We start from the raw sequence: 25,593 nt of genomic DNA on the forward strand, positions 1-25,593 counted from the left end.
GGGACGTAATAGCGTGAGGCGCGGGTGCCACTAGGGGTCACCTAATTAATTACGTAGGAAATAGAAAGTCCGTGAATGGACTACACACTTTATTAATAGACCGCGCGAGATCGCTAACGGCCGGTTTGGGCCGACCGGGGAGCTGATATAAAAACGATTGGACTATAATTACCTATTGCAGTTACAGAATGTTGGCGCGAAAGTTGAAGGCTCCCCGTGCGTGGGCTGCCGGCCCGGGCGAGTGCTGGATGGCGACTGACTAACCTCCCTGGCCGCCGGGGCCAGGGAGGGGGGAAATTCCGCGGGAAAACTGCGGAGCGCGGGAAGATGACTTCGGCCAGCGTTGTGAATTATAACCCTTTATAAACTGATTATTACATTAACATTGATTATTGATGGTTTTAGATTTATTAGTTTCTGTTTATATTCTCGAATGCATGAAAAACAATACCCTTGCGCAGTGCCACACCCGGCCGGGCGCTTTGCACACGTAGGAGGCCGTGACTGACGTCACGCCGTTCGGGGCACTGCACTACGTTGCGCGCGCGGGCGCGTTCGGGGCGCGGCACTTATCAGGTGTTGAGGACACATAACGGCCTGTGCTCTCAGAGGGAGCACTGACGGCGGCGTCAGAGTTCAGGGACAGTTTGTGTGCCTGTTTGTAGAAAGTTATTTACCGCCTGTTAGAGTGAAATTTCTGTCATTGACTTCGGTGTTTGGGGAGAATTGTTTCTCCAGTAGGTCTGCTACTGCATTTGCCTTGTCCTCTGCAATGTATTTAGCCCCGGTGGCTGTTAAAATAGCTGGATTTGAGATGAATTTTTTAATACCGCGGCGCCTGCGAGATAATTTCCACATTCCTTGTGGTTTGGTGGCTACTTAGTTTATTTTTTGATTTATTTTTTCCTGTTTGAGTTTGTGCTGTACGAGATTGTTTAGTCTGTTGTATTCGTATCTGGCTTCTGGTGTGCGAAGTCTTTGTGCCCTGTTTCTGGCTTGTCGCCTTAGAGATATGTGGTAATCCAGATCGGGGTAGTGTGTTCTAGTGAACTACCTTTTTGTTTCAAAGTGGGAGTGTTTTTTAAAGGTAATTTTTTACTGTGTCTGTGAAAAGTTTTACGTGAGGATTTATTTCGTCAGGTGAACTTATTTCGGGGGGCTGATTTAGTGTGTCTATAAGTTCTTCCTTAAACCCGTCCGAATCTGTAATCTTTAGTTTATTATTAAAGAGTTTTATGTTGGATGTAGCATTAAAAGTTATTTGTGTTAGCACCGGTAAGTGATCGGAGTTTAGTTCATCTAAGGTTTCTGTATTTAGCTGAGCGTTTGGTATGTTTGTTAGGGCTATGTCTAAAATTTCTCGAGTGCCGCCATTTGTTGGATAAATTGTCGGGGAGTCAGGCGCAAGAATTACGTAGTTTCCTGCTACCGCGTGGCTGTGTAGAATGTTCCCGTTTGCGTTTGTTTGAGTGCAGCCCCAGTCAATGTGTTTGCTGTTTAAATCCCCTGCTATCAAGAATTGATTCTCAACTTCCATTAATTTATTGAGGTCCTGTGGTGTAAGTGGGTCTTGTGGTGTCTTGTATACTGCAGACATGCAAACATGTGAATTATTATTACGGACGTTTATGCTGGTGGCCTCAATGTGTTGTAGTCCGTTTATAGTTATCGGGTGGTGGTGAATTCGGTGTTTAATTAGTATGGCTGTACCACCACCGCGGAGTGCTGGGGTGGTCTGTTCTGTATATTGTGTAGCCACATATGTAAGCTCACATGTGTGGTTTTAGAAAAGTTTCAGAAATGAAAGCGACATCGATTCCGTAGACAAAAAGTAACTGTTCCAGTTCATAGATTTTATTTTGGAGGCTGTTTGCATTAAATTTTAAAACCTGTAAAGACTTCCGCGGGTTCTGTGCCATTTTAAGGTGTAGCGAGATTCATGAGTGCAGACAATAATATAAACTGTTTTTATTGTAGGGATGTCGCAGCTCGGATTTTGTCGAAGTGTGGTTTGAGTTGTGCGAGGAGCTGTGTAAAGTTGCAGAGTTTAAGAATTTCCGCCAGCTCGAACATGTCACTAAAGGTGTTACCTTCAATTCTGTTTTGTGCTGGGGTGTGTGTGTTTGGTGCGGGTCCAGCCAGTGTTTCCGAGAAAGTCTTCCTGGTGTGCGCGAGCTCGATTGTTGTCTGCGGGCGCTGCTGTGGCTTGTTTGTTGTTTGTGCGCGTAGTTGCACATGCGCGGGGCGAGAGGGGGGAAATCCGCCTGACTGAGAGTGGGTGCCGCCTGTCTGGGTGTCTGCAGTGTGCTGGCTCTGTTCCCTGCTTGCCACGAGTTTCAGGAACATGGGACACTGCTTCCATGTTGAGGTGTGGCTTTGAGTGTTGCAGTTAAAGCAGAACTTGTCTGCATGGTCGTCCCTCTTGCAGTCCCCACTCGTGTGTTTTTCCCCACACCTAACGCATGAATGACTTGTCCAAACTAAAGGTATTTGGCTCACATGCTTATATGCTAAAACTACCACGAGAAAATAAACTAGAACCAAGGGCGAAACATATGATAATGGTAGGATATTCAGGTGGTGGATATCGTTTGTGGGACCCGAAAGAAGATCGGATTGTCATGTCAAGAGATGCAACCTTTGATGAATCAAAAGTAAGACTAAGTGGTAATAGTATGACAGGGCATCCAGAGACAATTTTTATCAAGGAAGCAGAAAATCCAAACACAATAGAAGAAAAAGCAGAAATAAAATTAGACATAAAAGAAAAGGAGACAGATGAAAGAAGAAAGCAATGCCCAACACTGGAACACTGTGAAGAAAGTGATGAAGACTTCATTGGTTTTGAACACACAGAAGGCAAAGAAAACTGGAGGAACCCTAAAAGAACTGTTAAGAAACCTTCTCATCTACAACAATATGACTTATACATGGCATACTGCCTACGCACTGGAGAACCACAAGATTATGAAGAGGCCACACAACTGGGAAATGGATGGAACGAAGCCATCGCAAGTGAAATACAAGCCCTGGAACAACATGAAACTTGGACTCCATCAGCACTACCCCCAGGAGAAAAAGCAATTGAAACCAAATGGATATTCAAGACTAAACAAGACAGATCGAAGAAAGCTAGATTGGTCGCAAAAGGATTTCAAGAGGAAACAACAACTAATGTTTATGCACCGGTGGCAAGACTACCAACCATAAGACTCCTGATATCTGTAGCCATTTCAAGAAATTGGGAGATTACACAACTGGATGTTCCAACAGCCTTCCTGAATGGGTACCTGGATGAAGACATATACATCAAGACACCTGAAGGAGTTAACAATTTGCCAGGCAAAGTGCTCAAGCTACAGAGAAGTCTGTACGGTCTAAGGACTGCACCTAGAAAATGGAACGAGAGATTCCACAGCTTCATGGAGTCACACGACATGAAGAGATCCGCAAGTGACTTTTGCCTATACCTTGGCGAAAATGTTTGGCTTATTATTTGGGTAGACGACATGCTCATAACAGGAGAAAACACAGAAGTAAGAAATCTAATTCAACTTCTACAGGCTGAGTTCAAAACCAAAGACCTGGGAATTTTAAGTGAATTTTTAGGCATTACGATTATAAGGGAAAGGGATCAAGTGAAATTTTCACAGAGTTGTTTTATTACCAAGATTCTTACCAATTTCAACATGATACTCTGCAAAGGAGCCAACACTCCCATGATAAGTGACTTCCAGGTTGACACGAAAGCACCTGTTGACGAAAAGCTAAAGTATCGTCAACTCATTGGCTCACTTATGTATGTTGCAACTGCAAGTAGGCCTGACATAGCGTATTCTGTTTGCTATCTCAGTAGATTTTTGAACAAACCTACTGAACAATTGTGAAAAGCCGGGAAAAGAGTCCTTACATATTTGCAGCAAACTCAAGACATGTGTCTAACTTTCCAGCCTAGCTCAGATGAACACTTAACATGCTATAGTGATTCTGACTGGGCAGGTGATAAGCTGGATCGGAAAAGTGTAAGTGGGAGTGTAATTCTTCACGGCAACAACACAATCTTATGGGCATCAAGGAAACAAGGAGCTGTAGCCCTGTCAACCGCCGAGGCGGAATACATTGCGTGTGCAACCGCAGCAAGTGATTTGGTGTATCTCCAGAGAGTGCTGAGAGACTTCATGCCCACACCAAGTGCACCCACTCTCTTCACAGACAGTCAAAGTGCCATAGACATGGCCCAATGCTTCGAAAATAGTAGGCGCTCACGCCATATTGACATTGAATTTCACTACTTAAAAGATCTAGTAGATAAGAGAATAATTCATGTGGACTATGTAAACACCGAAAATAACGCAGCAGATACCATGACGAAGCCTCTATGCCAACTGAAGTTTGAACACTGTAGAAATCGGTTAAATGTTAAATAATTCAATCCTAAGCAAGTGAAATAGTAAATGTAACTAACATTGTAGTTGATACATGTTTAACTTGAGCAGGGGTGTTAGGATTTGAATGTATGTGTTTATCTTTGTTTGTTTATATATGATTGGTAACAAATTGGACATACTCTTAATACCATCGTACATGAGTTTATATAATTTTTTCCCATTAGGATTTAATTAAATTTCATAAAATAACATACGACTCGGTGAAAGGCCTACCTACAATATCATGCTGTGTTTTTTTTTATCTGAACATAAATCACATAATTTAACGAGGTGACTAAGTAAGTGCTGGTTTTAAATGTAGCTAACATAATATAACTAGCTATCCACACTATTTTACCAAATTTAAATGTAGCTAACCTAACTTAACCAAACATCCACAAGATTTTAAAGTGTTCCAGAACCACAACAGTGTCTCCATTTTCTACAAACCGAATTTGCGAAAAACTACAAACTCTTAAATCTCTAGCGGAATCGCGATTCCGCCAGCAAAGGAGATGATGGAATAATTCCGATAATATTCATAGGTGTCCCTGTGCCAAGAGTTACATTTTTGCTCACAAAACTAATGGTAGTTGCTGTGTCTAAAAGGGAACCAATGGGCTATGGGTTATTGCACTTCGACTCATGGCAGTTTCTGGAGTGGTTATGCATATAATACCCAGGTCGAGATACTTTTTGGTGGAGCCTGAGTACTGGGATCATTTTTCTTAAGCTCAGCGGTAGCATTGATAGGCACTGATTTCTGATTGAGGCTTTTCTTTACACCCTTATTTCTCTTGAGCACCAGGCATTCGTGGAAGTGTAATTCTGGACACTGCCAACACTTTGGTAAGCTTATGTTCGGAGCTGTGTTATTATTTCCTGAGTTATTCCTATTTTAATTGTCAGGGAGCCCTGAGTTTCGAGGCATCACGCTGCACAGAGATGCCTCGACTGAGGAGTTCTGACAGATCCTTTGGAGGCGGGTATAATTAAAAATGACCATGGGTTAGGCCGCAGTAGTAACACTAAGGTAGGGAAGAACTCGTGGACACATCTTCCTGGCTACAGTCTTTCGAAGAGTTTCCTTTCCTGGAGTAGAAAATTTTCAACATAGTGCCCTTCTTTCTGTCTGGTGCCAAATTACGATATGAATTCTGCCATCCTTTGGTTGGTTGCCAAAGCAGTTCATGAAACCAGTTTTTTTCGGAGGGGTGTGGCCTACAGCACAAAGCCAGCAGCCATAGTTCAGAGTTTTTTCCGATTCGGTTAGGGAGAATCTACCACAGGAGGGGATAGGATAATCTAACTCTTCTTGGCAGAGACCCGTCTACAGAGGGTGGAGTAGGGCATGGCACAAAGGAAACTGGAGGTTGAGGTACTGGTCACCTAGGTTGTCTACGTATGCAGAACCAATGATCAGAGGTGTATACCCTGTGAAATAAAGTCACCAATAATGATTGCATATATTTCATGTGGAGAGCTATATACCATGTTTGGGTGCTATAAAGGGAACAGCAAGCCTAGTACTTGGAAAGAACGAAATAAGTAAGTTCTGTTATCAAGATGGGGAAATTCTAATACAAGGTGCTGAGTAGCAGCTATTGTAGCTCCACAAAGACAAGATGGGGAAGGTTCAATGCCTAACTGGCACAGGTGCCTCTGAGACAAAAGATGTGCCATACGAAAATGGAAGGACTAAACTGCCTGATGATGGGAATGGTAGTGTTGATAATGCTTCAACATTTTTAATGTAGAGGCATGGAGATTAGCATACAGAGAAGGATGCTTGGCAGTATATGCAGACCAATTTGAGAGCATTACTTGAAGGAAGTATTGCTCACTAGTGGAGTTAATAGCCAGTATGATAGATGTAATCTCCGAGTTATAGCCAATTTTGGCATTTGATCCACTCATTCATTATCTCTTAGACATATATGGCTGGGAATCCAAATAAATTGTACATTATGTGTGTGGTGGAAGATATCTATACATAGGTCTTTAATATGCAGAATAAGTAATTCAGAGGGAGAATGTGGCGACTGAAGGGTAGTGAAGACACTAGCTAAGTCTGAGAAAATCACAAAGATGGCACTTTATTTGTAACACATATTTTAAAACTATCACCATATCTAGTGCTTCAACGTAATAGACGATAGCAAGTTCAGGAAGTTTGTATAAACTGGATTGTGCATTCATAGAATCAAACCAAGTGGTCCCAATACCTTCTGTTGTCTTGGACACATCCGTATAAATTCGTGTATATGATCGATATGGTGCAAGAATGTCTAAATAAATATTCCATAGCATGAATGGAGCTTATATTAATGACTCACTATGAGGATGTTGGGGGCATATCGATGGCTTTCAAACTTAAAACGATATTGGTTATCACATGTCACATCAGTTTATCCGCATCTAAAATCGGGGGTGGGATGTTATACGTAGCATTCCATGCTTCCTAATAATCTAAGGGCGCGGTTACACGGGACCCTGAACTACTTCAGGTGAACATGTTTAAGTAAACTCGTTTACAAACGCGAAAGTGTGCGGTTACACGGTAGTTGCTGAAAAGTGTGTTTAGCTCTAAAACCGATTGTCTACTGTCAACGAATGACTGTGTTGTTGATCTCTATTTTTTAATTGCATCCAGAAAACGCGGGATTTTCTCACTTGTTTATACAGCATTATCAGCAGAAATGAAATGTGTTTACATATTGCTCAATATTTTTTTACAAATCGGGAATTCAAACATGCACAGTAAAATATTTAAACTTATTTTTTATTATTTTTTGAGCGAGAGTACCTATCTCAGTTTTAAGAAAATTAAGGTCAGGATAAATTAAAAAATATGTATAATTATCTGTTGGTTTTTTTTGTTGCATTCGGTAAAATATTACTCGAACTTGTGCCAGAAACACTTTCCATCTAGAATTTCTGCAAAAGACTGTTTATATTCTAACCAGCCAATCAGAGGCTAATGTAGAAGATATGTCGATCTGAACTACTTTGCCAACCTGTTTAAGTTAAATGAGAAATGGCCTCGAACGAAACATGTTCAGACTGTGTGTAACCGCACTCAACAGCTGAACATGTTCACCTGAAGTAGTTCAGACTCCCGTGTAACCGCGCCCTAAGATTACTTGATGGAGGCGAACCAAATGCTTAACATACGACATATTCCTATATATGGATAAAGAATGAAGACCTAGTGCTACCTGCAGATATAAAATATGGGTCGATTTAAATGCACTTAGTCTAATGTGCATGGTGTTGTTTTGAACTTTTTTCTAATTGTTGGAGTTGCGAGCAGGATGTGTGCATTAATGCCCGACTACTGTATTCTAGGTTTATTAGTATAGTTGAGATATATAATATAGTGGCATGGAAGAGGAGGGGGGGACCGCCTGGGGGCTACCATTGTCACTGGTATGTGTGTCAGGTGGGAGGATTTTGGTTGGTGAGGGACTCCTAATGGTTGGCACTTGGAGGATGATGCCATTAGTAATATCCGGGGTATAAGTACGGAATTGAGCATAGTAATTTCAAGTTTAAGGAGTGAGGGTCAGTATGATCTGTGTGGATTTTGCAGTGTTTGTGCACGTGATCCATAATTTGTTGGCGTTGGTTAGTTTGAAATTAGGATGTAGTCATTTGCAGAAAATTGGTTGGCATGGGAGTCTCTCATAGCATTAAATTGATTTGTGGTATTCGGTATATTCGACCAGTTGCTTATTGGACCAGATTTTAGCTTCTGGATAAGGGAGTTTGAGGCATTAAGTAGCTATATTGTGACAAGATTCAGGTGAGACTCAATACTATATACCATAGGATACAATTGGAAATCGCTTTAGCTCTGCATAGTTTAGCCATATGGCCGAAATGCTGACACTGACGACATTATCATTACTATAAAAGGTCCAGGATGGTTAGTGGTGAAATGTAGTCTTAATTATTTACATACCTGTAATTTGGCGAACAAATTTGTGGGTCGTCTATAATCTTATGTGATTTAGTTCGTCGATCTATCTTATTCATTTCTTCCTTTGACAACATTATCTTATTTATAGAACTATTCTCAACTTCTATATTTTGTTGCTTTGTAACCATCAAATGCATAACATGCTGTAGGCCACTAGCCAGACTGACCACAAATGACAGACATGACGACTTGCCTTACTCAATGATCTGAACAAACTCTCATGAAACCCAGGGGCGTATCCTGACAAATTTGGTAACGCATGCAATATAGAATACATCCAAACCCCCCCCCTCCCCTAGGAAGAAGGGTGGTCCGGGGGCCCTCTCCTGGAAAATTTTGGTTTTCAGGGAGCAAAATGGTGCTGTTTAGGCAGTTTTTTAAAAAAATAATTAAACATAAAACTAGTAACAACATTAAATTTTTTGTGATAAAACTTAGAGAGAAGAATTAACAAAGATATCAAATTGTCACTCACCATGTATTTACTTATAATGGAACTCGGCTCTGCGGGTTTTCCTGCAGAACTGCTCCGTGACTTCGTCGAAAAACGAGTATTTCCCGATTCTGTTTTACAGTTTCATTGTATTTTAAAATGCTTGCACGTTTCTGTGAATCCAGTTGCAAGTCAACCCTACTTTTGCCGAATGTACCGAGCGATATCCACGCATGTATATGAGAGACTGACTTTTCATGCCTTGAAATTGCGGTGTGCAAATTATTAAGATCTGAATAACCCCGGTCTTTACTGTTCCAGGGTGATTTTTTCATTTGCAAGCAACAAACATGGCCAACAGAAGAGTTTTGTTAATGTTTCACTGCCACATAACCACAAAATTTTGTTATAAAGCTCAGGATTAAATGTCCGTACAAAATTTTTAGTTTTGTTATCTGTTTTCAGATTGCTAAGCGCTGGCGTCGGGCGCCCGTTTTTAACGATTTCTATTTTTTCATCAAATTAACATGATTGAAAAGGTTTATTAAAAATAGTCTCTACGACGTCATTTTTACAGTTATTCATCTTGCAAAACTACAATTTTACAACAAACTTAATTGTAAACTTATCACTAACCATCACACAATCTACTCCTGTTCATGCTGAATAAAATGTCACCTTCAAGCACCTGCAACCTCCCACGTGACACATAAGCTTAACACAAGCTGCGACAAGCACCCACGCCGCACGCGTTAAGATTGCAGTGAAAAGGAAAAATAGTAAAATTAAGAGTTGAATTACAACTAAATGTGTCTACGAATGTTATATAATTCTAACCCAAACATTTAATTAAAAAAAAAAAAACCGACTGAACAGACACTAAATGGACTCGTTCGCGGCCGCACTGTGTTACTGATCAGTAAATGCAGAAGCAACTAGTGCATGCATGCGACCCCGTCTTCGCGAGAGTTGGTAGTGACGTCACATCTGGAGAGTGGCTGTTGAGAACACCACAGCGCCGTACCGCGACAATCTGAGGAACTATTACAAGTATCATTCACGCTGTAGTCAATAGGTAGCGCTAATGCATTTGTTTGCCACACATCGCACAAATCGTGAATGGAACGAGATTAGCTATAAAGAAAAGGAAATAACTTAAGCAGAAAACAATTACAGAACTAAACAGCGAGATAGTGATCAATGCCACAATGCCCATAAAATATTAGTTTCATTTCATGGAGAATACGCCCCTGATGAAACCCATTGTGAACTCTTCCCAGGTGTCATATAGTCCATCTAGCTGCTTCCCCAAATTGCTACCTTGTTCCCCCACTCAGTGTGGTGAAATCCCTGCAACCACCAGGTCTGTTCCCATACCTTGTTTTGGGAAAAGATTACACCAGACAGAAGTGATAGCTGCATATTTAAGACATGATGGTTCACACAACATTATTCTTGATGTTCATGATCCTGTAAGGAATATTTGCATCAGCCAAACCAAGCAATCCAACGGATGAACCTGATGATTTGAGAAATGTTGTAACAATTATAAGTACAGTGCACTTTTGATGATTCTGATATGTTCATTAATGGATTCTCTTGATGTTATAAATAACTTTTAACAACCCAAAATTACATTCTCATTAAGCTGTTCGCACTGAAAAAAGTGCAATCACTTGTAATCAATCACAGCAAGACAGAGTCAAATTTATGAAAGTTAGCTATTGAAGAATGTAATTTTTAAATATTTTCTCAAGATTATGCACAGAAGGAATTTAAGTATTAGAATTTGAAATTGCTTTGTAGGTATCTAAGATCTGAAGTTCCTTTATTATATGCTGTTTTTTTAATGCCTAAATTTAAGGTTTAATATAGAAATGGAGTTACAGTACTTACTCAATAAATGTGATGATTTTTACTAAAATTGCTGAAACTAAAAGTGGGTGTCAAATTATAACAACAAACTTGTATCTTGCTGCTGGAAGAACATGAACAGCAATGGGAACAGCTTAGTTGAAAAACTACATGCTCAGAGTCACTTAAGCCACTTTAAACAGCTGGTGATTACTGCCTCCTGAACCTCAGCTTTGTTGAAAAAACTATACGTTCTGCCTGTAAACTGCTTTACGGCTTTCTGAAACTTGATGTGGAGGGAGAGGTGGCAGATGACACAAGACAACACTTTGGAATGCAGTGAAGGGAAGTGGAGATGGTTAAAATGGAGTTTGTCCTTGGGTTCCTTCCCTTCCTTCCTTCTACTTCTTCACCGTGGCTTCTAGTCAAAGCACCCCTCCCCCTGCATCCTTCCAGGCAATCCCTGTACATTGCAGCATTCTTTGTTTTCTGAATGATTGCATTTGAACTACTGCCATAAAAATCCCTTTTTTTCCTAGTTCCGCTTGCTGTTTCAAAAAGGCCATGTTTGATCTACTGATGAAAGCGGCATCAGAAAAGATTTAGTAAATATCATATAAATTTACTAATTCAAATAATTTTTGATTTTGATGTCGACCGGGGCTACGCCCTCCCTAAGCCCGATGTGTCTCACGCTGTCGACACCCCTCTTCTCCCACCACCACCCTCTTTCAAACCTCCCGCCCCGTGTGCAGGTGTGTGTGTGCGTGTGAGGCTGCCGACAAGAGGCGGAAGTAAAGTCTGTGCCACGACCCCTTTTATTTTATTATTCAATTTTTATGTTTACCTACCTGTCTTTTCTTTAAATAATATTCCCTAAGTGTTTATGTTTTAAGTGCTAGTTGTAAGGACGGCGCAGCGCCCCACGCGGCAGGCAATGGAACTACCCGCAACTAGTTTGAACCATTATCATAATTTAAATAATCAATACTCAACTTAAATAATTAACTAAATCTTGGTATGATTTTATTATAGAATTTTTAGTGTATTTGTTTTAGTTAAAATATATATTAATAAATAACAGGAGAGACTAACGGTAAAACCAGTGCTTTCCGGCCGCCATGCTGCCCTGGCCTCTTGATGCTTGGTGAGCACCGCGCAACTTCATATTTTTCTTAATCAACTGATCTTTTAACATCCGCCGGACTTTTTATAATTCTTAAACCTTTTTTGTATCTGCGAGGCATACTCCGGGTGGCCGACTCGTTTTAATAAATATTTAAGTTCAATTTGAACATTTAATCACGAACCGCGTCCTAAACTAATGAGACCAGGCCACGAGGTGACCTGGTCAGCCTGTAAACTTATTCTCTCCCGCCGTTGGCGTTATTAACAGTTTCATAGTGTATGTAGGTGTAGCGCGATTGGAGACGTGTTGTAACGTTGCTGAAATAAAAGGAGTACGTCGAACGTGTGATTTTTAGTCAAGTGACCACGTGTCCCCGCTCCTGAACCTCGAGGCGTGTGGGACGCCTGAAGAGCCCACTGTAACGATATCGCGTGCTAAGGGAACCGGGCCTAGCCCTACACGGGTCACGTCAGGCCCTGAAGGGAGTCTCCGCCGGGTTCACGTGCCCACATCACGTGGTGGCACCCACTCCGACAATTACTTTGTTCGTTCCCTTACCTCCCTAGTACGACAATTTATGTGTGAGAGAGTTGCGATTTCCACTCCATGAAGTATTTGTCATTAACTCATTATCAAAATGTTTGGTGTCACATTATTTTTGGGTAAATACGATACTGCTTTAGTATTTAAAACAATTTTCTTAAATGCTTTTAAACTATGGATATCTGTAAAGAAAGCACAGGAATCCTCAAGTTGCAACAGAAACATTAAATCTCGCAGTTTTGTGGGTGGCATAGAAGCGATATGACAGTGGGGCTGACCTTACGCACAACTACACATGCGAACAAAGTTTTTCAAACAGAGGGCCGGCTTACAATCTATTACTTTTATATTTTTTCAAAAATACCAAATAGTAGAGTACAAGTAATTAATTATCTGTAAATAAAAATGTCCCAAAATTAAAAAAATATTTTAATAAGTTCTATGTGGGCATAAAATTTTGTTATGGTACTTCAAAGTTTTTTGCTACCTACTTTAAAAAATATATATACTAGTAGGTAGTAATTTTTTTCTCAAAACTGTTTATGTTTAATGTAACTATAGCTTTTGCCACTGTAATCAAATATAGTTACAGTGGTTTTACAAAATGGTTGGTAAAATAAAAAATGATAGTTTGTTTCTATTTATTGATGCTAGAAGTATTGGAGGCAGCCATTCATTCTACTTTGTTACCTTCATAAGAAGTCTCTTAATACAGAGTAATTTTACACATACAAATGTATTCTAGAGCTCACAAAATTGAAAACTTCACACGGAAAGGACAAAGTACCAAACCGATTCCATTTTTACATGAACAGACCATTGTTATTGTACCCAGTATATCAGACAATTATTCAACAGTTATAGGTCGGCACAAAAAAATTATGTTAACCTCTTAGTATTTTCTTATCAATGATAAAAAAAATAAGTAGACAGAACAAAAGGAGGCAGCAAATTATCAGCACATTAAGTCTGATTTAATAATGGTTTCTTTCATAACTTTAATAACATGTTTCATGAGTAGTGATGTGTTCTTGCATGTTTACTGACCACTTATAGCACAGTTATCTCTCTCTGTGAGCACTATGGTTCTATACACATCTCACATTTGATAAATAAACATAACTAGAGAGAATAACAAAGTAGACTACAGCAATCACTAAAATAAAAAAAATTACAATAATTCATGAATACTAAAAAAAACTAAGGAAAAAATACATGATCTCACTATTGCCATTCTACAGATACATACATCTCTTATTACTTTTGGACAACCCAATCTGTAAAGATGTGGATTATATTACCCGTGGAAAGTGAAAATTTTTATAACCTGCTTTTGACTGTTAAGGTTAAGTTTAGTAAAATAAGATTGAATGTGAGCAACAATTAAACTGAAACAAAAGTTTGGCTTAGTAATGACTATAAAATGAAAAGAAATAATAACCAATACTCCGATGGTTACTATTTATACTAAGTAAAATTAAGCGTTCATCCCCAAATTTATTGTAGATATTCTATAAAACAAGACCACAAAATGTGGCGTGTATGGTTTTAAGTAATTTAGCTTCAATAAAAGCCTTTATAATACAAAAACTATAATTAAGTGTTAATTAAGTGTAAAGTAAATTTTAGTAATAACCTGTTTACAAAAATAATGGTAAATATTTATTTACCATTTGGATTGGTAAAGTAAAACCTATATTTTGGTGTGAAAAAAACAAGGAAATTATTTTCTAGCATTTTTTTTAGTCAGCCTGAGAAATTAATACCAGCACCAAAATGATGTGCTCTATTATTATTTAATTGATTACAATATACTGATAGGCAAGATTTGCCACACTAACTTTTTATTATCAATAAAACTCTTATCGACATTTAAGTTGGAATTAACAGCGACAGCCTTGCAAAAGTACATTTTTTTAAAAAAATATTGCATGTGTTTCCAGTTCAACCTCATGTATGGCTGCTTCTTGTACTGACATTAGGAATGTAAATAAATAATGAATAAATAATTAAATAAAATTTATTCATAAAAAATTAACAATGATGTAAAGGAAACTATGTTAACATCAGTATAAATAGTAATAACAGCATAAGATGATTCAACACACATTGCACTCGTAAAATAATAAAAAACAATATAGCAGAAGGCTGGTAAAGTATTTATCTTTTACCTGGCAAAAAAATTAATATCAAACAGTGTACGTAGGTAAGTAAAAACAGAGTGAGTTGATATACCAACCACACTTATCACAATTATACATTTTTAAGACCATAGTTTTTATGTAAAACAATTGTCTTTTGTCTTTAAAAAAAAAGTTTTATCATTTATTTTCTTCATCAGGATCATATGAAAAACTTTCTTCTATTAGTTGAATATTATTCTGCGAAAAGTCAAGAACACTTTCCTGGCAAACATTTCTACCAACCGAGTCAAAAGGAAACATTGGTGATATTCTCATATGTTGTGCAGTTGATGCCACCTGAGCAGCTCTGACTGCTAGCTCTGATAATAGAGATGACTGCAGCACTGTGATTTTTTCACCCGAAACATCATCTGCTTCTTTATCCTCCTCACTACCATCACCAAAAACCAAATTAGCTTCACACAAAGATGAATAATTTACACCACATAGCTTATCATTATGCACATTTCCAAATTTTGTATCGCCTGAAGTTTTCCCCAGCCTTGGCGAAGACAATTCTACTTGTAATGTTTCAAAATCTGAATTTATTTTTTCACAATGTTCTTCACTTTCATCAATTTCCTGTGATCCTGTTATGGAACAATCAGATTCTGGATTTACTTTTATGCACCCTACATTTTTACCAATGTCAGTTAATTTTTTAGCTATATCAGAGTGACTTTCTTCAACATTACACATTACAGGCTTAATTGCATATAATTCTTCTAGTTCACTGAACATAGTGTTTTCTCTTCTGCAACCTGAACCACAGTTTTCATGATTAGCACTATCACTTAAAAGTGGTGAGTTTGAACATCCTGAAATCTGACATTTTTTCTTCTGTAAAGCCTTAGCTTCCCTTTCTTTTACCTTTTCTGCTCGATACGATAATGCTTCTTTAAGCTCTAAAAAGAACATAGCAAAGTGCTTCATCCTAATTTTGTTTTTTGTTTCTTCTATATTTATTTCAAAATCAAATTCCTCATCTTTGGTCGGTAAGTTGCCATGGACTACATCTTCAAACACTTCATCTTCAACTTCTAGATCAAAATCATTATGTTCCACTGGTATAAATTCACTACAATCATATTCATTTGCCTTAAGTGAGCTATAACTCGGAAATTTTTCTTCTACACCTAGGTTATTACAGCTTTTCTTGAGTTTCTTGAAACAAATTTCAAAATAAGAATTGCTTTTTTTCAACAACAGTTCAAGTTCTACCATTGCTTCTTCCATCACTTCATACAAATGACTTTCACAATTTTTATCATTATTCACGATAGAATTCTTGGGTTCAATTTGTTTTAAACAAAAACTAACACCATTTGAAACTTCTTGAACAGACAGAAACCATTCTTGAAATGCTTGAAAAAGATCTCCATTTAAGCCTAAATTAATTTTAGGTTTGTTCTCCTTAGTACCCATATTTCTCCACTTTTCATATCCACAATATAGCCAGTAATTCTTCACCAACTTAAAACTGTTTCGTGTCATTTCCCATGACACATTTTCTACTGTATCCCATATTAAGTTACTTAATTTATTAGTAAACTTGGGCCACATTTTCGGACAAAAACTGAGTGAGAGTCTTCGCAAGAATTCTGACTGGATTATTATGTAGAAAGAAGTAAGCCTCTGAAACAAATACAGAATTTTATGAACTATGTAGCAATAAATATTATAACAGCACAGAAAATATTTTTAGACACTACTGTACAGCTTGAAAGTGGAAAAAAAACTTTACATTATAAGTATTAAAATCCTACAAAACTTTAATGCAAAATAAAGACAAGAGGAGGAGGAGGAGAAGGAGGTGGGCAGTGACGCATGTAGGGGGCGGGCGGGGATGCGTGTAGGGGGCGTGCAGTGACACGGATGAGGCAGGCAGTGATGTGTGGTGGGGAAGGGCAGTGATGCGTGAAGGGGAAGAGCAGCGACACGTGGAGGTGGCAGGCAGTGATGTGTGGAGGTGGCAGGCATTGATGTGTGGAGGTGGCAGGCAGTGACATGTGGAGGTAGCAGGCAGAGACGTGAGCTGGAGGCAAGTAATGAGGCAACGCCTTATATCCTGCCAATGTTTTGGTCGTTCGCCACTGCTAGTGCTGCGGGTTGCGCCTGGGGCTAGCTACCTTTTAGTACGAGCTCTAGCTTCAGTTGGTCATAGGCTGTTCGCAGTAGAGGACTACTACAAACTAAGGTAATGGAGGCAACTAGACTTGTTTACATGTTCAGTGCTAAGAGTGCCTCATAGCTTGTGCCTATATCTTCTTGGAGCAGCAGGTCTGTTGTCGGGACATGTGACAAGTGTTTTTTTATTGCCCCTTTCAAAATTACGTCTGGCATCATGTCATTTGCTTCCAGTTTTCACTCTGGTTTGTGGCAGTGCTTCTCATCGAGAATTTAATTTAGATTTAAGCCTGAAGGCAGGAAATTTGCATAATTCACTGTTTAGCTCTTTTCCCCATTTTTTTCTTGCATTATTCAACTGCATAATTTGATTTTGTCTTCTTGTTCTTAAAAGTAATTGTTTTTAAAAGTTACTGTAACATTTTCTCTCACATATTCTTTGTTGTGATTGTAATGTTTTTATTTTCAATGTCATGACAGTATTTCGTGCAAGAAAATAAATAAAGAACATGGCAGAGTCTTGAGTATTTTTCTTATCTTACCTGGATTTAAATCACATCACTGACATGTTAAGATTTATATGGGAGGGGATGGCAGTGCAATTTAAACATGAAATTTTTTTTCCCTTAATGGCTGAGGAATTTCAGAAAAATTAGTCCTCAACTTTTGTATAAATTAATAATTTGTGGTAAAAAAATTACTGCACAAATTTTCCAAATTTAATGCCAAAAAAGGACAACAACCTGCATTTACTTATCACTAGAGGCATGGAAATTTCGTGAATCGTGAAATATCACCGAAATTAACCTCAATTCACATTAAATCTGCAAAATACTTTGTTTTGGCAAAATAAAAATGAAATTCAACTTAAAACCCATGTTTACAATATTAAATACTATTAAGTGCACAAAAAAATACAAATCGAAAGACTTCATAATGTACACATGTAAGTTTATTCCCAGCTTCCAAAAACAAAGTTTCCCGTCTATCATGTTTTGCCATGTTTTCGCCACAATAGTTGATCAAACACCATAGCATTTGTTTATCATGAAGAAAAATTTACTAATTTTTCTCATTAAATTTAAATTTTTCTTTCAATGTGCAGCAAATTTTAAACAAGAATATTGAGGATTAAAGTATAACTATAACTAAGTTATTTTTGTTCTGAAACATAGTCCACCAACTGCTACATAATGTTTAAATGCCAACTTTCTGAGCCATTCAAAACAATTAATATCTGCTTCTACCATAGGTATACACTCCACAGATACACATGTGCTGTGTAATTATCGTTTCGGGCCATACCCACCGATTTTTATCAAGTATTACATGTAGGCCTAGTATTGAATTAACATTTATCTACGATTTTATTGTGAAATCTTTATTTTCAAGCCACGTGCACATGTTATATTTTCAGAGTTATTTGTTTAAGTGATTTTTTTTACTTATTACATTAACTAAATATGTGATGATCCTATAGAACAGTATATTTTCTGAAGTTGAGAAAATTGTTTCTGAATCATGCCAAAAGTCTAAAGTAACCCCTCAGGCTAGGGCCATGCAGTTTAAGAGTGACAGGTTTTATGTTACTGACAATATTCTCAGGTGCAAGTTCTGTAACTGTCAGTTTGAAAATGAACAAATGGACATTAAAAAAAAAAAATTTGGAAAGTGATTGTCACAAAAAACAAAAACTTGCAAGAGACAAGTTCACTTCAAGAAGTACAAGAAATTTCATAAAAAGGCAAAAACTGATGAAGAATCTTTCGTAAAGAATACCGCTGAGGCTTTCATTGCTGCTGGAATCCCTTTAGAAAAACTTGATCATCCCAGCTTATGAAATTAGATAGCTGGTAATGTTACAGGAAGTGGAGATTTTCAGTGTTCCAAAACAATTGTGAAGAAAATACATCCCTTTGATTGGTTAGAAAATGATGGAGGGAATCACGGACATCATCAGAAATGAAGACTTAGTATTATTGAGTGATGAAACCATGGGGAAAAAAATGATACTGTGTGTTTCATATCCTTTTTAAACCACTGAAACCATCATCAACTCAAGATGTGTATTTAGCCTCCTCAGTTGTTTTGGATACAGTCAATTCTACTACGTGCACTCAGGCAATACCCAAAACACTAAACCAATACAATGTCAAGTTTGAAAATTGTAGTGCAATTGACACATTCAGCTTCATATATGAATAAGTGTGCTACTACTCTTCTTGGTGTAATTGGTGAACATCTGATCCATGTAAAATGCTGGGCACATAAAATAAATCTTGTAGGCAACACATGGCAGCATACATGTAAGGAGTTGAACAATGTGTTCATCAATGTCAAAAGTGAATTCCTGAACACTAGAAAAAGGAGACATGCATACCTGAAATTTTTAAAAGAAAGATATCAAGAAGACCCAGAAGCAGTGAAGTTGTTTCCTCTGCCAGTACCAACACGTTGGAATTCTTGGTTTAAGGCAGTGGTGTATATTGACCAACACTTTGATGATATAACTACATTCATGAATAAAATTTCTGATTGCAACAACTCAGGTGTGAAATATATAAATTACATGACTCAAGATGAACTTCAGGAAGCGAGAATTCAATCATGTTTTGTTGCTGAGAACTGCACAAAGCTAATCAAGTTAACAGAGTTATTGTAAGGGCATTCATTCCCGACATCACACTTACTGCAGTGCAAGTTGGAAGAAATGTATACCAAGTTTGAGTTATTCAAGGATGGGATGTATTCACCTGCTGTTAAACATAAACTGTCTGTTCTTCAAACTATGAAACAGGCCGAGGTTATAAATAAACTAAAAGTGGCTGCTCAACAAAGAGAAACAAAACTGAAAATGTTGATGTCTTCAGATCCTGCCAGAACCATTTTTAATGCTTGCAGTGGAATGTCATTTCAAGGTTCAATCAAATGAAAAAGACATTTCAACATTATTGCATAAACTGCCAACTTTCAAGGAACCAAGATTGGAACCATCATGTGTAATTGAAGGTTTAAGGGTCCTCAAGCAAATAACTGCTGAACCATTGCAAGATCCAAACAACCGAGTGTGTTGACATCTGACCAGATTATCCTCAGTTTTCAACATTTGCTCTGAAATTGCTGTGGCTGCCTGCATCCAATTCTTATTCTGAAAGGTCTTTCTCAATGTATTCTTGAAAATCGAGTAATATATACAATGGTTTCTGACAACTAAGACTAATTGACATTTTGATTTTTATCAAATAATGTACTTGAAAATTGGTTTTCAATGAGGCCTACTTAAAAAAGATTTTTCAGCATCTTATTACACCAGTTTTTATTTGTAATATGTAAACCTGCATGTAAAGGATGTGAAAACCTTTTTTATTGTTAAATTTAATATAATTTTTATTTACTGTATGTATGCAAATTGTGACCAAAATAAATTTAGTCTGTTCAATAAATGTATTTATACTTTTCAAACCATTAAAAATTATTTCAGACTTGAAACCACATAAAATTTAGTAACAGCAAAATAAAACCAAAATACAAAAACATTAAAAAGAAATGTGATGAAAAATATTATCATTTTAACGGACCTCTACTTATCAAATATCAAAAGAGTGGAATCCTAATTCATTAAATACTATTGAAAATTTTGTGGTTAAATCTCAAGTAACTAATTAATAATATTTATAAAAAATTAAAATAAAAAGTTGATTTTCATGGATCAGATTCTTCAACATTCTCTTTAGAAAAAATAATTATAACTACATTTTCACATTGAATTTTTATGGGGGTGTCAAAAATTAATGCGTCATCCTGACACAATTTGCATTAAAGAAAAATTTTTAATAAAAAACTTTTTCTATGGAAGGTTAACAACTTTGCAATAATGCACAACTATAAATAAAACATATACTTATGTATCTTTATCTTCACTAATTCCTTTAACCCCTATAGAGTAAAAGGTCTTTAATCCAGCATGATTAGGACCACTGTCATGCCCTGTTAGCGATTTTGCCAAGTCATTGAACATCAATATACTTTTAATGGGAAGACCAAATGAATAATTTGAAATGTAACCAGCTATAAAACAGGAAACACTGTACTAAAATAAAAACTGACAACAACAATGAAGTCTGAGCAAACTAAAAATGCTGGAAGTGCAGTAATGTGACTTGGCAGCAAGGGTCAACAGCTGGAATCCACCCGAAAATATCTGGATGCAAGTGGCTTGATTGTTGCCAGACTAAAGAACATGCCGAACCATATGATGCTGGATAAAGACCTTCAACTGTATAGGGATGTACATTACAACAAAGTGAAAGAAAATGCCAATGAATATACTGTGCAAAGTGCTCCCAATTTTAAGAGAGAAAGACTTAAAAACAGCAAATCACACACAAGTGCTAAAGAGGCATGTAACCTGCACTCCATCATTGCCAATGTTGAAGTGGAGCTTTCCCCCCTCACACCCCTGCCATCTCTTACTGCTACAAGCACATAGCAATTACAGTACATTCTTGCTTGTCTCAGCATTTTTTAAATCAACTGTTGAAAAAAAATTGTACACATGAACTGGGAATGAAAGAACGGGATCACGCTTTAGTATACTCTCTATGGGATATCACTTAAAGCAGTTTCTTACTGTCTATAGTACATTCCACTTTTAGACTGCAGTGTGGAAGTAAATGAGCAGTTTGCTCTCTCTTTTTTTACACACACTGACTACTGTAAATGCTGTCCTTGTTCAGGGTGGCAACTCTACAAGGAATTCAAAATTCCTGGTTATTTCCAGGTTTTAAAGGCTCTAAATTTAAAAATTCCAGGTTTTTGCCTTCCATTATTTAAAAACACATCCCACTGAAGAAAAAAAAGTTGGACACTAATAAATTTAACAAACCAGTTTCATCATTGATGTCATACATATATTACATACAAAACAACTGTAAGAATTTCTCTTATTTTTAATCTCTTAGGAATGCCTGCTTCTTGCCACTATATAAGATGATTCAAGAAGTCATTATGAGTAAAACAAGCACCTTAATTTATTTTCTAAAAATTAATAAATTGAAGAGTTAAAATTGTTAACTATATTTTGGGACATACCTACTTTTACATATGATGAATTCCATTTTAAGAAAATTTAATTTTAAAAGTTAGTTTTAAAGCATCCAAATATTTTTCACAGTTTTTGTGATTTTACATTCCACATAACAACATTTAAAAACATTTCAGTCACTCACTTCCAAGGAATAGAATCTTGAGTTATACACAACTTATGTATACACAATATATTGTTTAAGAAAATATTTTGCTAATAAATTACAAGTTTAAAAAATTGCTACTACTACTACATATTACTAAATTTAGTCATTTGATAGTGCTTTTATGTGCTCATCAATTAATTCTACCTCTTTCTTAGCTTCAATGAGCAGTTTGATTCTTTTTGTCTCGAACTCCCTCATCTCTTTAACCCTACATTTTTCTCTTTTGCTGCATTTAATTGCAATAGGTCACTTTTTCTTATTTCCTCCCTGTTATTCACATAACGAGCATGGGCAGTTTGCACTGCATGCAGCAAGGGATTTCTGATTTTAACTGCGTGAAATCCTGCATTTATCACTGCATCATACACTTGTCTTGTGGCACCATCCGCTGGTCTAGTTATTTCCATGTTCATCATAATGTTTTGGTTTTATTATGCAATAGAGCCTCCGGTCTTTTACGTGAGAAATCAAAGTAATAGTTTTCAGTCATGGCTTCTGCAGGGATGGGGAATATTTAATGTAGCGGCGACAGCCATGTCGCTTGTAGCGGTCGTGACTGTAACTCTAAGTCACAGGGCCAGGCCACAAACCACGACAGCAAAAATGTCATGTCACATCGCTCTATCCTGGAGCAGCACTAGACCGTGTTGCGGGCAAGTCACCATATATTGAGCAGACACACGCGACATGCATAGCACTGCTTGTCCAGCAACACACGAGTACTTCCTCAGAGCGACACAGTGTTGACAGTTACTCTCTCTGAAAAACATGTAAATTTAACCAAAAAGTAATTGTCTATCGCGAAATGATGAACAAAACAAGAAACCACTATTTTATTGCATCAAAGTAAGGACATACCCAGTTTATGTGTGCTCAAAATTATTATAATACACCTATCCCTCACTTAGCACGACTAATTGGTTACGAAAAATGCTTGTGTTATTCAAAATAGCGTATTCTGAAGCATTAGTTTCCATAAATAGCAAAGCTAATTTATTTAATGTGTTCCAAAATTGTGCAGGAATATACTTTACGTAATATAAATGCGTTGAATAACACTCAACTATAAATATTTCATACCATTTATCTTTATATGCTTCTCATCGCACTTTGTATGACAAATACGACACTGCGTAATGGGAGATACGTGGTTATGTACTTTATCGTCAGTCGGCCGGCTGACTTGCCCGCCTGGGCGTGACCTTCAACTCACATCGTGTACTTTTCCAAACCATCCTTTACAGACAGTGAAACCGATATTACTGTCGGGATAGTTATAATTTAATTTTTCAAAAATTAAAATGATTTTTCGTGTATCACCACTTGGTTCACACCAATCCTATCAAGCCAATTTTTCTTTCTTTTCATTGCAACAATCATTTAACGACCTTTTCCACGTGAATCATCTGTTAATTTCTGTTCCGGTATCTAATGTCAAATATATTCCCACTAGTACAAACAACAGCATCAGACTTATATAAACTTTTGGTAAGAGTCCTTATTTCGTACAATTGTGCGCACATTTGACTTGCTTAAAACTAAAGTGTGTCCAACATAAGCGTGGCCTTCATGACAATCTGCGCGCTGTAATACTTCTAGTTTTGTCTCAAATACTTGAACACAATGCATTATGAGTGATCAAGCACGTACATTTACCGGCAGCTGAATGGGCAGACACATTTTTTTGAGTGAATTCCCTGCCACTGGCTAGACTGAGTTCACGGCGTGATCTGTGGCCAGGCGACAACGGTACGGCACGGCGGTATACATACATTTCATAGCCGCAATTTAACTTGCCATAGCTGATGTTTGTACAACAGCCGATAGCGTAGACAGACCTGCGCGCGATACTCTTCCCCCCCTTGTTTGGCTAAATGTATACCACAGCCCATGTTCACAGAAGTTGAAACAGACTTCATGGCGTCGTGCTCAACTTTTTTTTTTGCCTGCCGAGATTTTGTGCTAACTGAAGTTTACAGACGTGCTATTTGAGACTGGGGCAGTAAAATTAAAATCGCGTTAAATGAATTCGCACAATCTGAAGCCGTGCTAAGTGAGGGATAGGTGTAATGTGCAAAATATATTTAAAAAAATTCAGGATACCTATTTTATTTTTAAAATTTACTGAAATATCAAAGTAGACATTTTGCTTACTTAGAGAACTGTATACTGAATCATGGCAATAAAGTGTGGGCTGATTTGGTTTCTCTGAGCATTCATATTGTCAATGTTTTTAAAATTGATAATTATAATACTTGAATGAAGAGATAAAAAAGTAATAAAACAAATTCTTAACTAAAAAAATTGTGAGCGAGTCTTTCAGTACTTGCCAGTGATGTGTAAACATCTAACCTCGATAAGGAGCAAACTCATGTGTTCTCATGTTGCAAATTAACTTATAATATGAAACTCAGACACAAAAATGAACATAGAATTCTTTAAAACAATGCTGAGCATGATAAATGTATGAAAAATATTCATTTTAAGAAATACTGGAAAAATTTTCCCCCTTTTTAAAATCCAACTATAATTCTGTTTAATAAGATGGTACTATTGATTTCTCAGGGCTAGTCGAACAACAGGAGTTCCGAACGTGTGGAAATGCTGAACCTGTGACATTTCCCCCTAAACCGGAATTATCATTGCCTACATTTTTGAGATTACAGTGAAACTTCATTAATAAAAACCCTCATTAATACAAAGTGTTTTCACAGACCCTAGAAATTACATAGGAGTTAGTGCTTAGTAATTTATTTAATACAAAAGTATGGTTATTGAGCAATACAAAGTTGTTTTTGTTCCAAGGGTAAACAATAACATGTTGTTTTGTAGTATGTCTTTTTGTAGGTAATTTCTAAACTTTTGAGTGTGAAAAAAGAAGAACATATTTTTTGAGCCACAAGTGTAGCCATTGTAAAATTGTACTTCACAACACTAAAAAAAAGTACATTTTGTGCAGTATAAAATCATGTACCAGTTTAAAAATTATTTCAATATGATTTAGAAATTACAAAAAAAAAATATGGTCCCTTCAGGTTTCTATTATTGAGGTTTGACTGTATACATCTTTAGGTGCATTGAGGATGAAATTTTAGTATACACCAGAAATGCAATGAAATGAGCATGCATTACACAATGGAAATTTAACAGGTTGAAAGTCCAATGCACATACATGCAGAAACTAATACAACCACCAGCCAAAGTCATCAAGATGGTGGACCAATGTATTAAGCGTATTGGTGTGCCAAAATAAACTTTATGGTAGTGAAACTACCCTGGAATACATTTTGTAAACTTGAATAGTCATAACAAGATATAATCACAACTTAAAAAGTAAACTATAATTTAAATTCAAAGAAAATTGTGTTGGAAAAACCATTTCATCAAAGATATTTAACATTTTTTTGTTCTCTAAAGCATTACAAACATGGCATTATCTTTAAAGTATTTTTCAAACTAAAAGTTGCAGTCCAATAGCTACATTGTAAGTTTGCATAACTCCTGCCACCTACTTATAAGAACTACACTATAACAAAGTATGTGTTATGCTGCATATGTTTTCTTATTAAGGGTTCATAATTATATTATGATAATGTTTAATCTATTATGCATAAGCATTTAAGGTGTATGCACAAAAATCTTAATTTTTTTTTTTAGGTTTAA

At 37.0% G+C, this 25,593-nt stretch overlaps 1 protein-coding gene across 6 annotated transcripts in view; it reads right to left on the bottom strand.

The window, feature by feature from the left end:
• Positions 1–14,377: 14,377 nt before the first annotated feature.
• Positions 14,378–25,593, bottom strand: part of LOC134529504 (uncharacterized) — a 69,850-nt gene continuing 58,634 nt past the window's right edge. For 4 of the 6 annotated variants that reach the window (XM_063363656.1, XM_063363655.1, XM_063363657.1 and 1 more), the window contains one exon: positions 14,379–16,186. In XM_063363656.1, the coding sequence (XP_063219726.1) occupies positions 14,690–16,186 (1,497 nt within the window). In that variant the 3' untranslated portion in view covers positions 14,379–14,689. Of the gene's footprint in view, positions 16,187–20,376; positions 22,690–25,593 lie in introns of those variants that run through there. The other 2 variants (XM_063363654.1, XM_063363659.1) reach the window with 2 other exon arrangements.

This window comes from Bacillus rossius, chromosome 2, assembly GCF_032445375.1.
Source record: "Bacillus rossius redtenbacheri isolate Brsri chromosome 2, Brsri_v3, whole genome shotgun sequence".
Lineage (NCBI taxonomy): Eukaryota > Metazoa > Arthropoda > Insecta > Phasmatodea > Bacillidae > Bacillus > Bacillus rossius.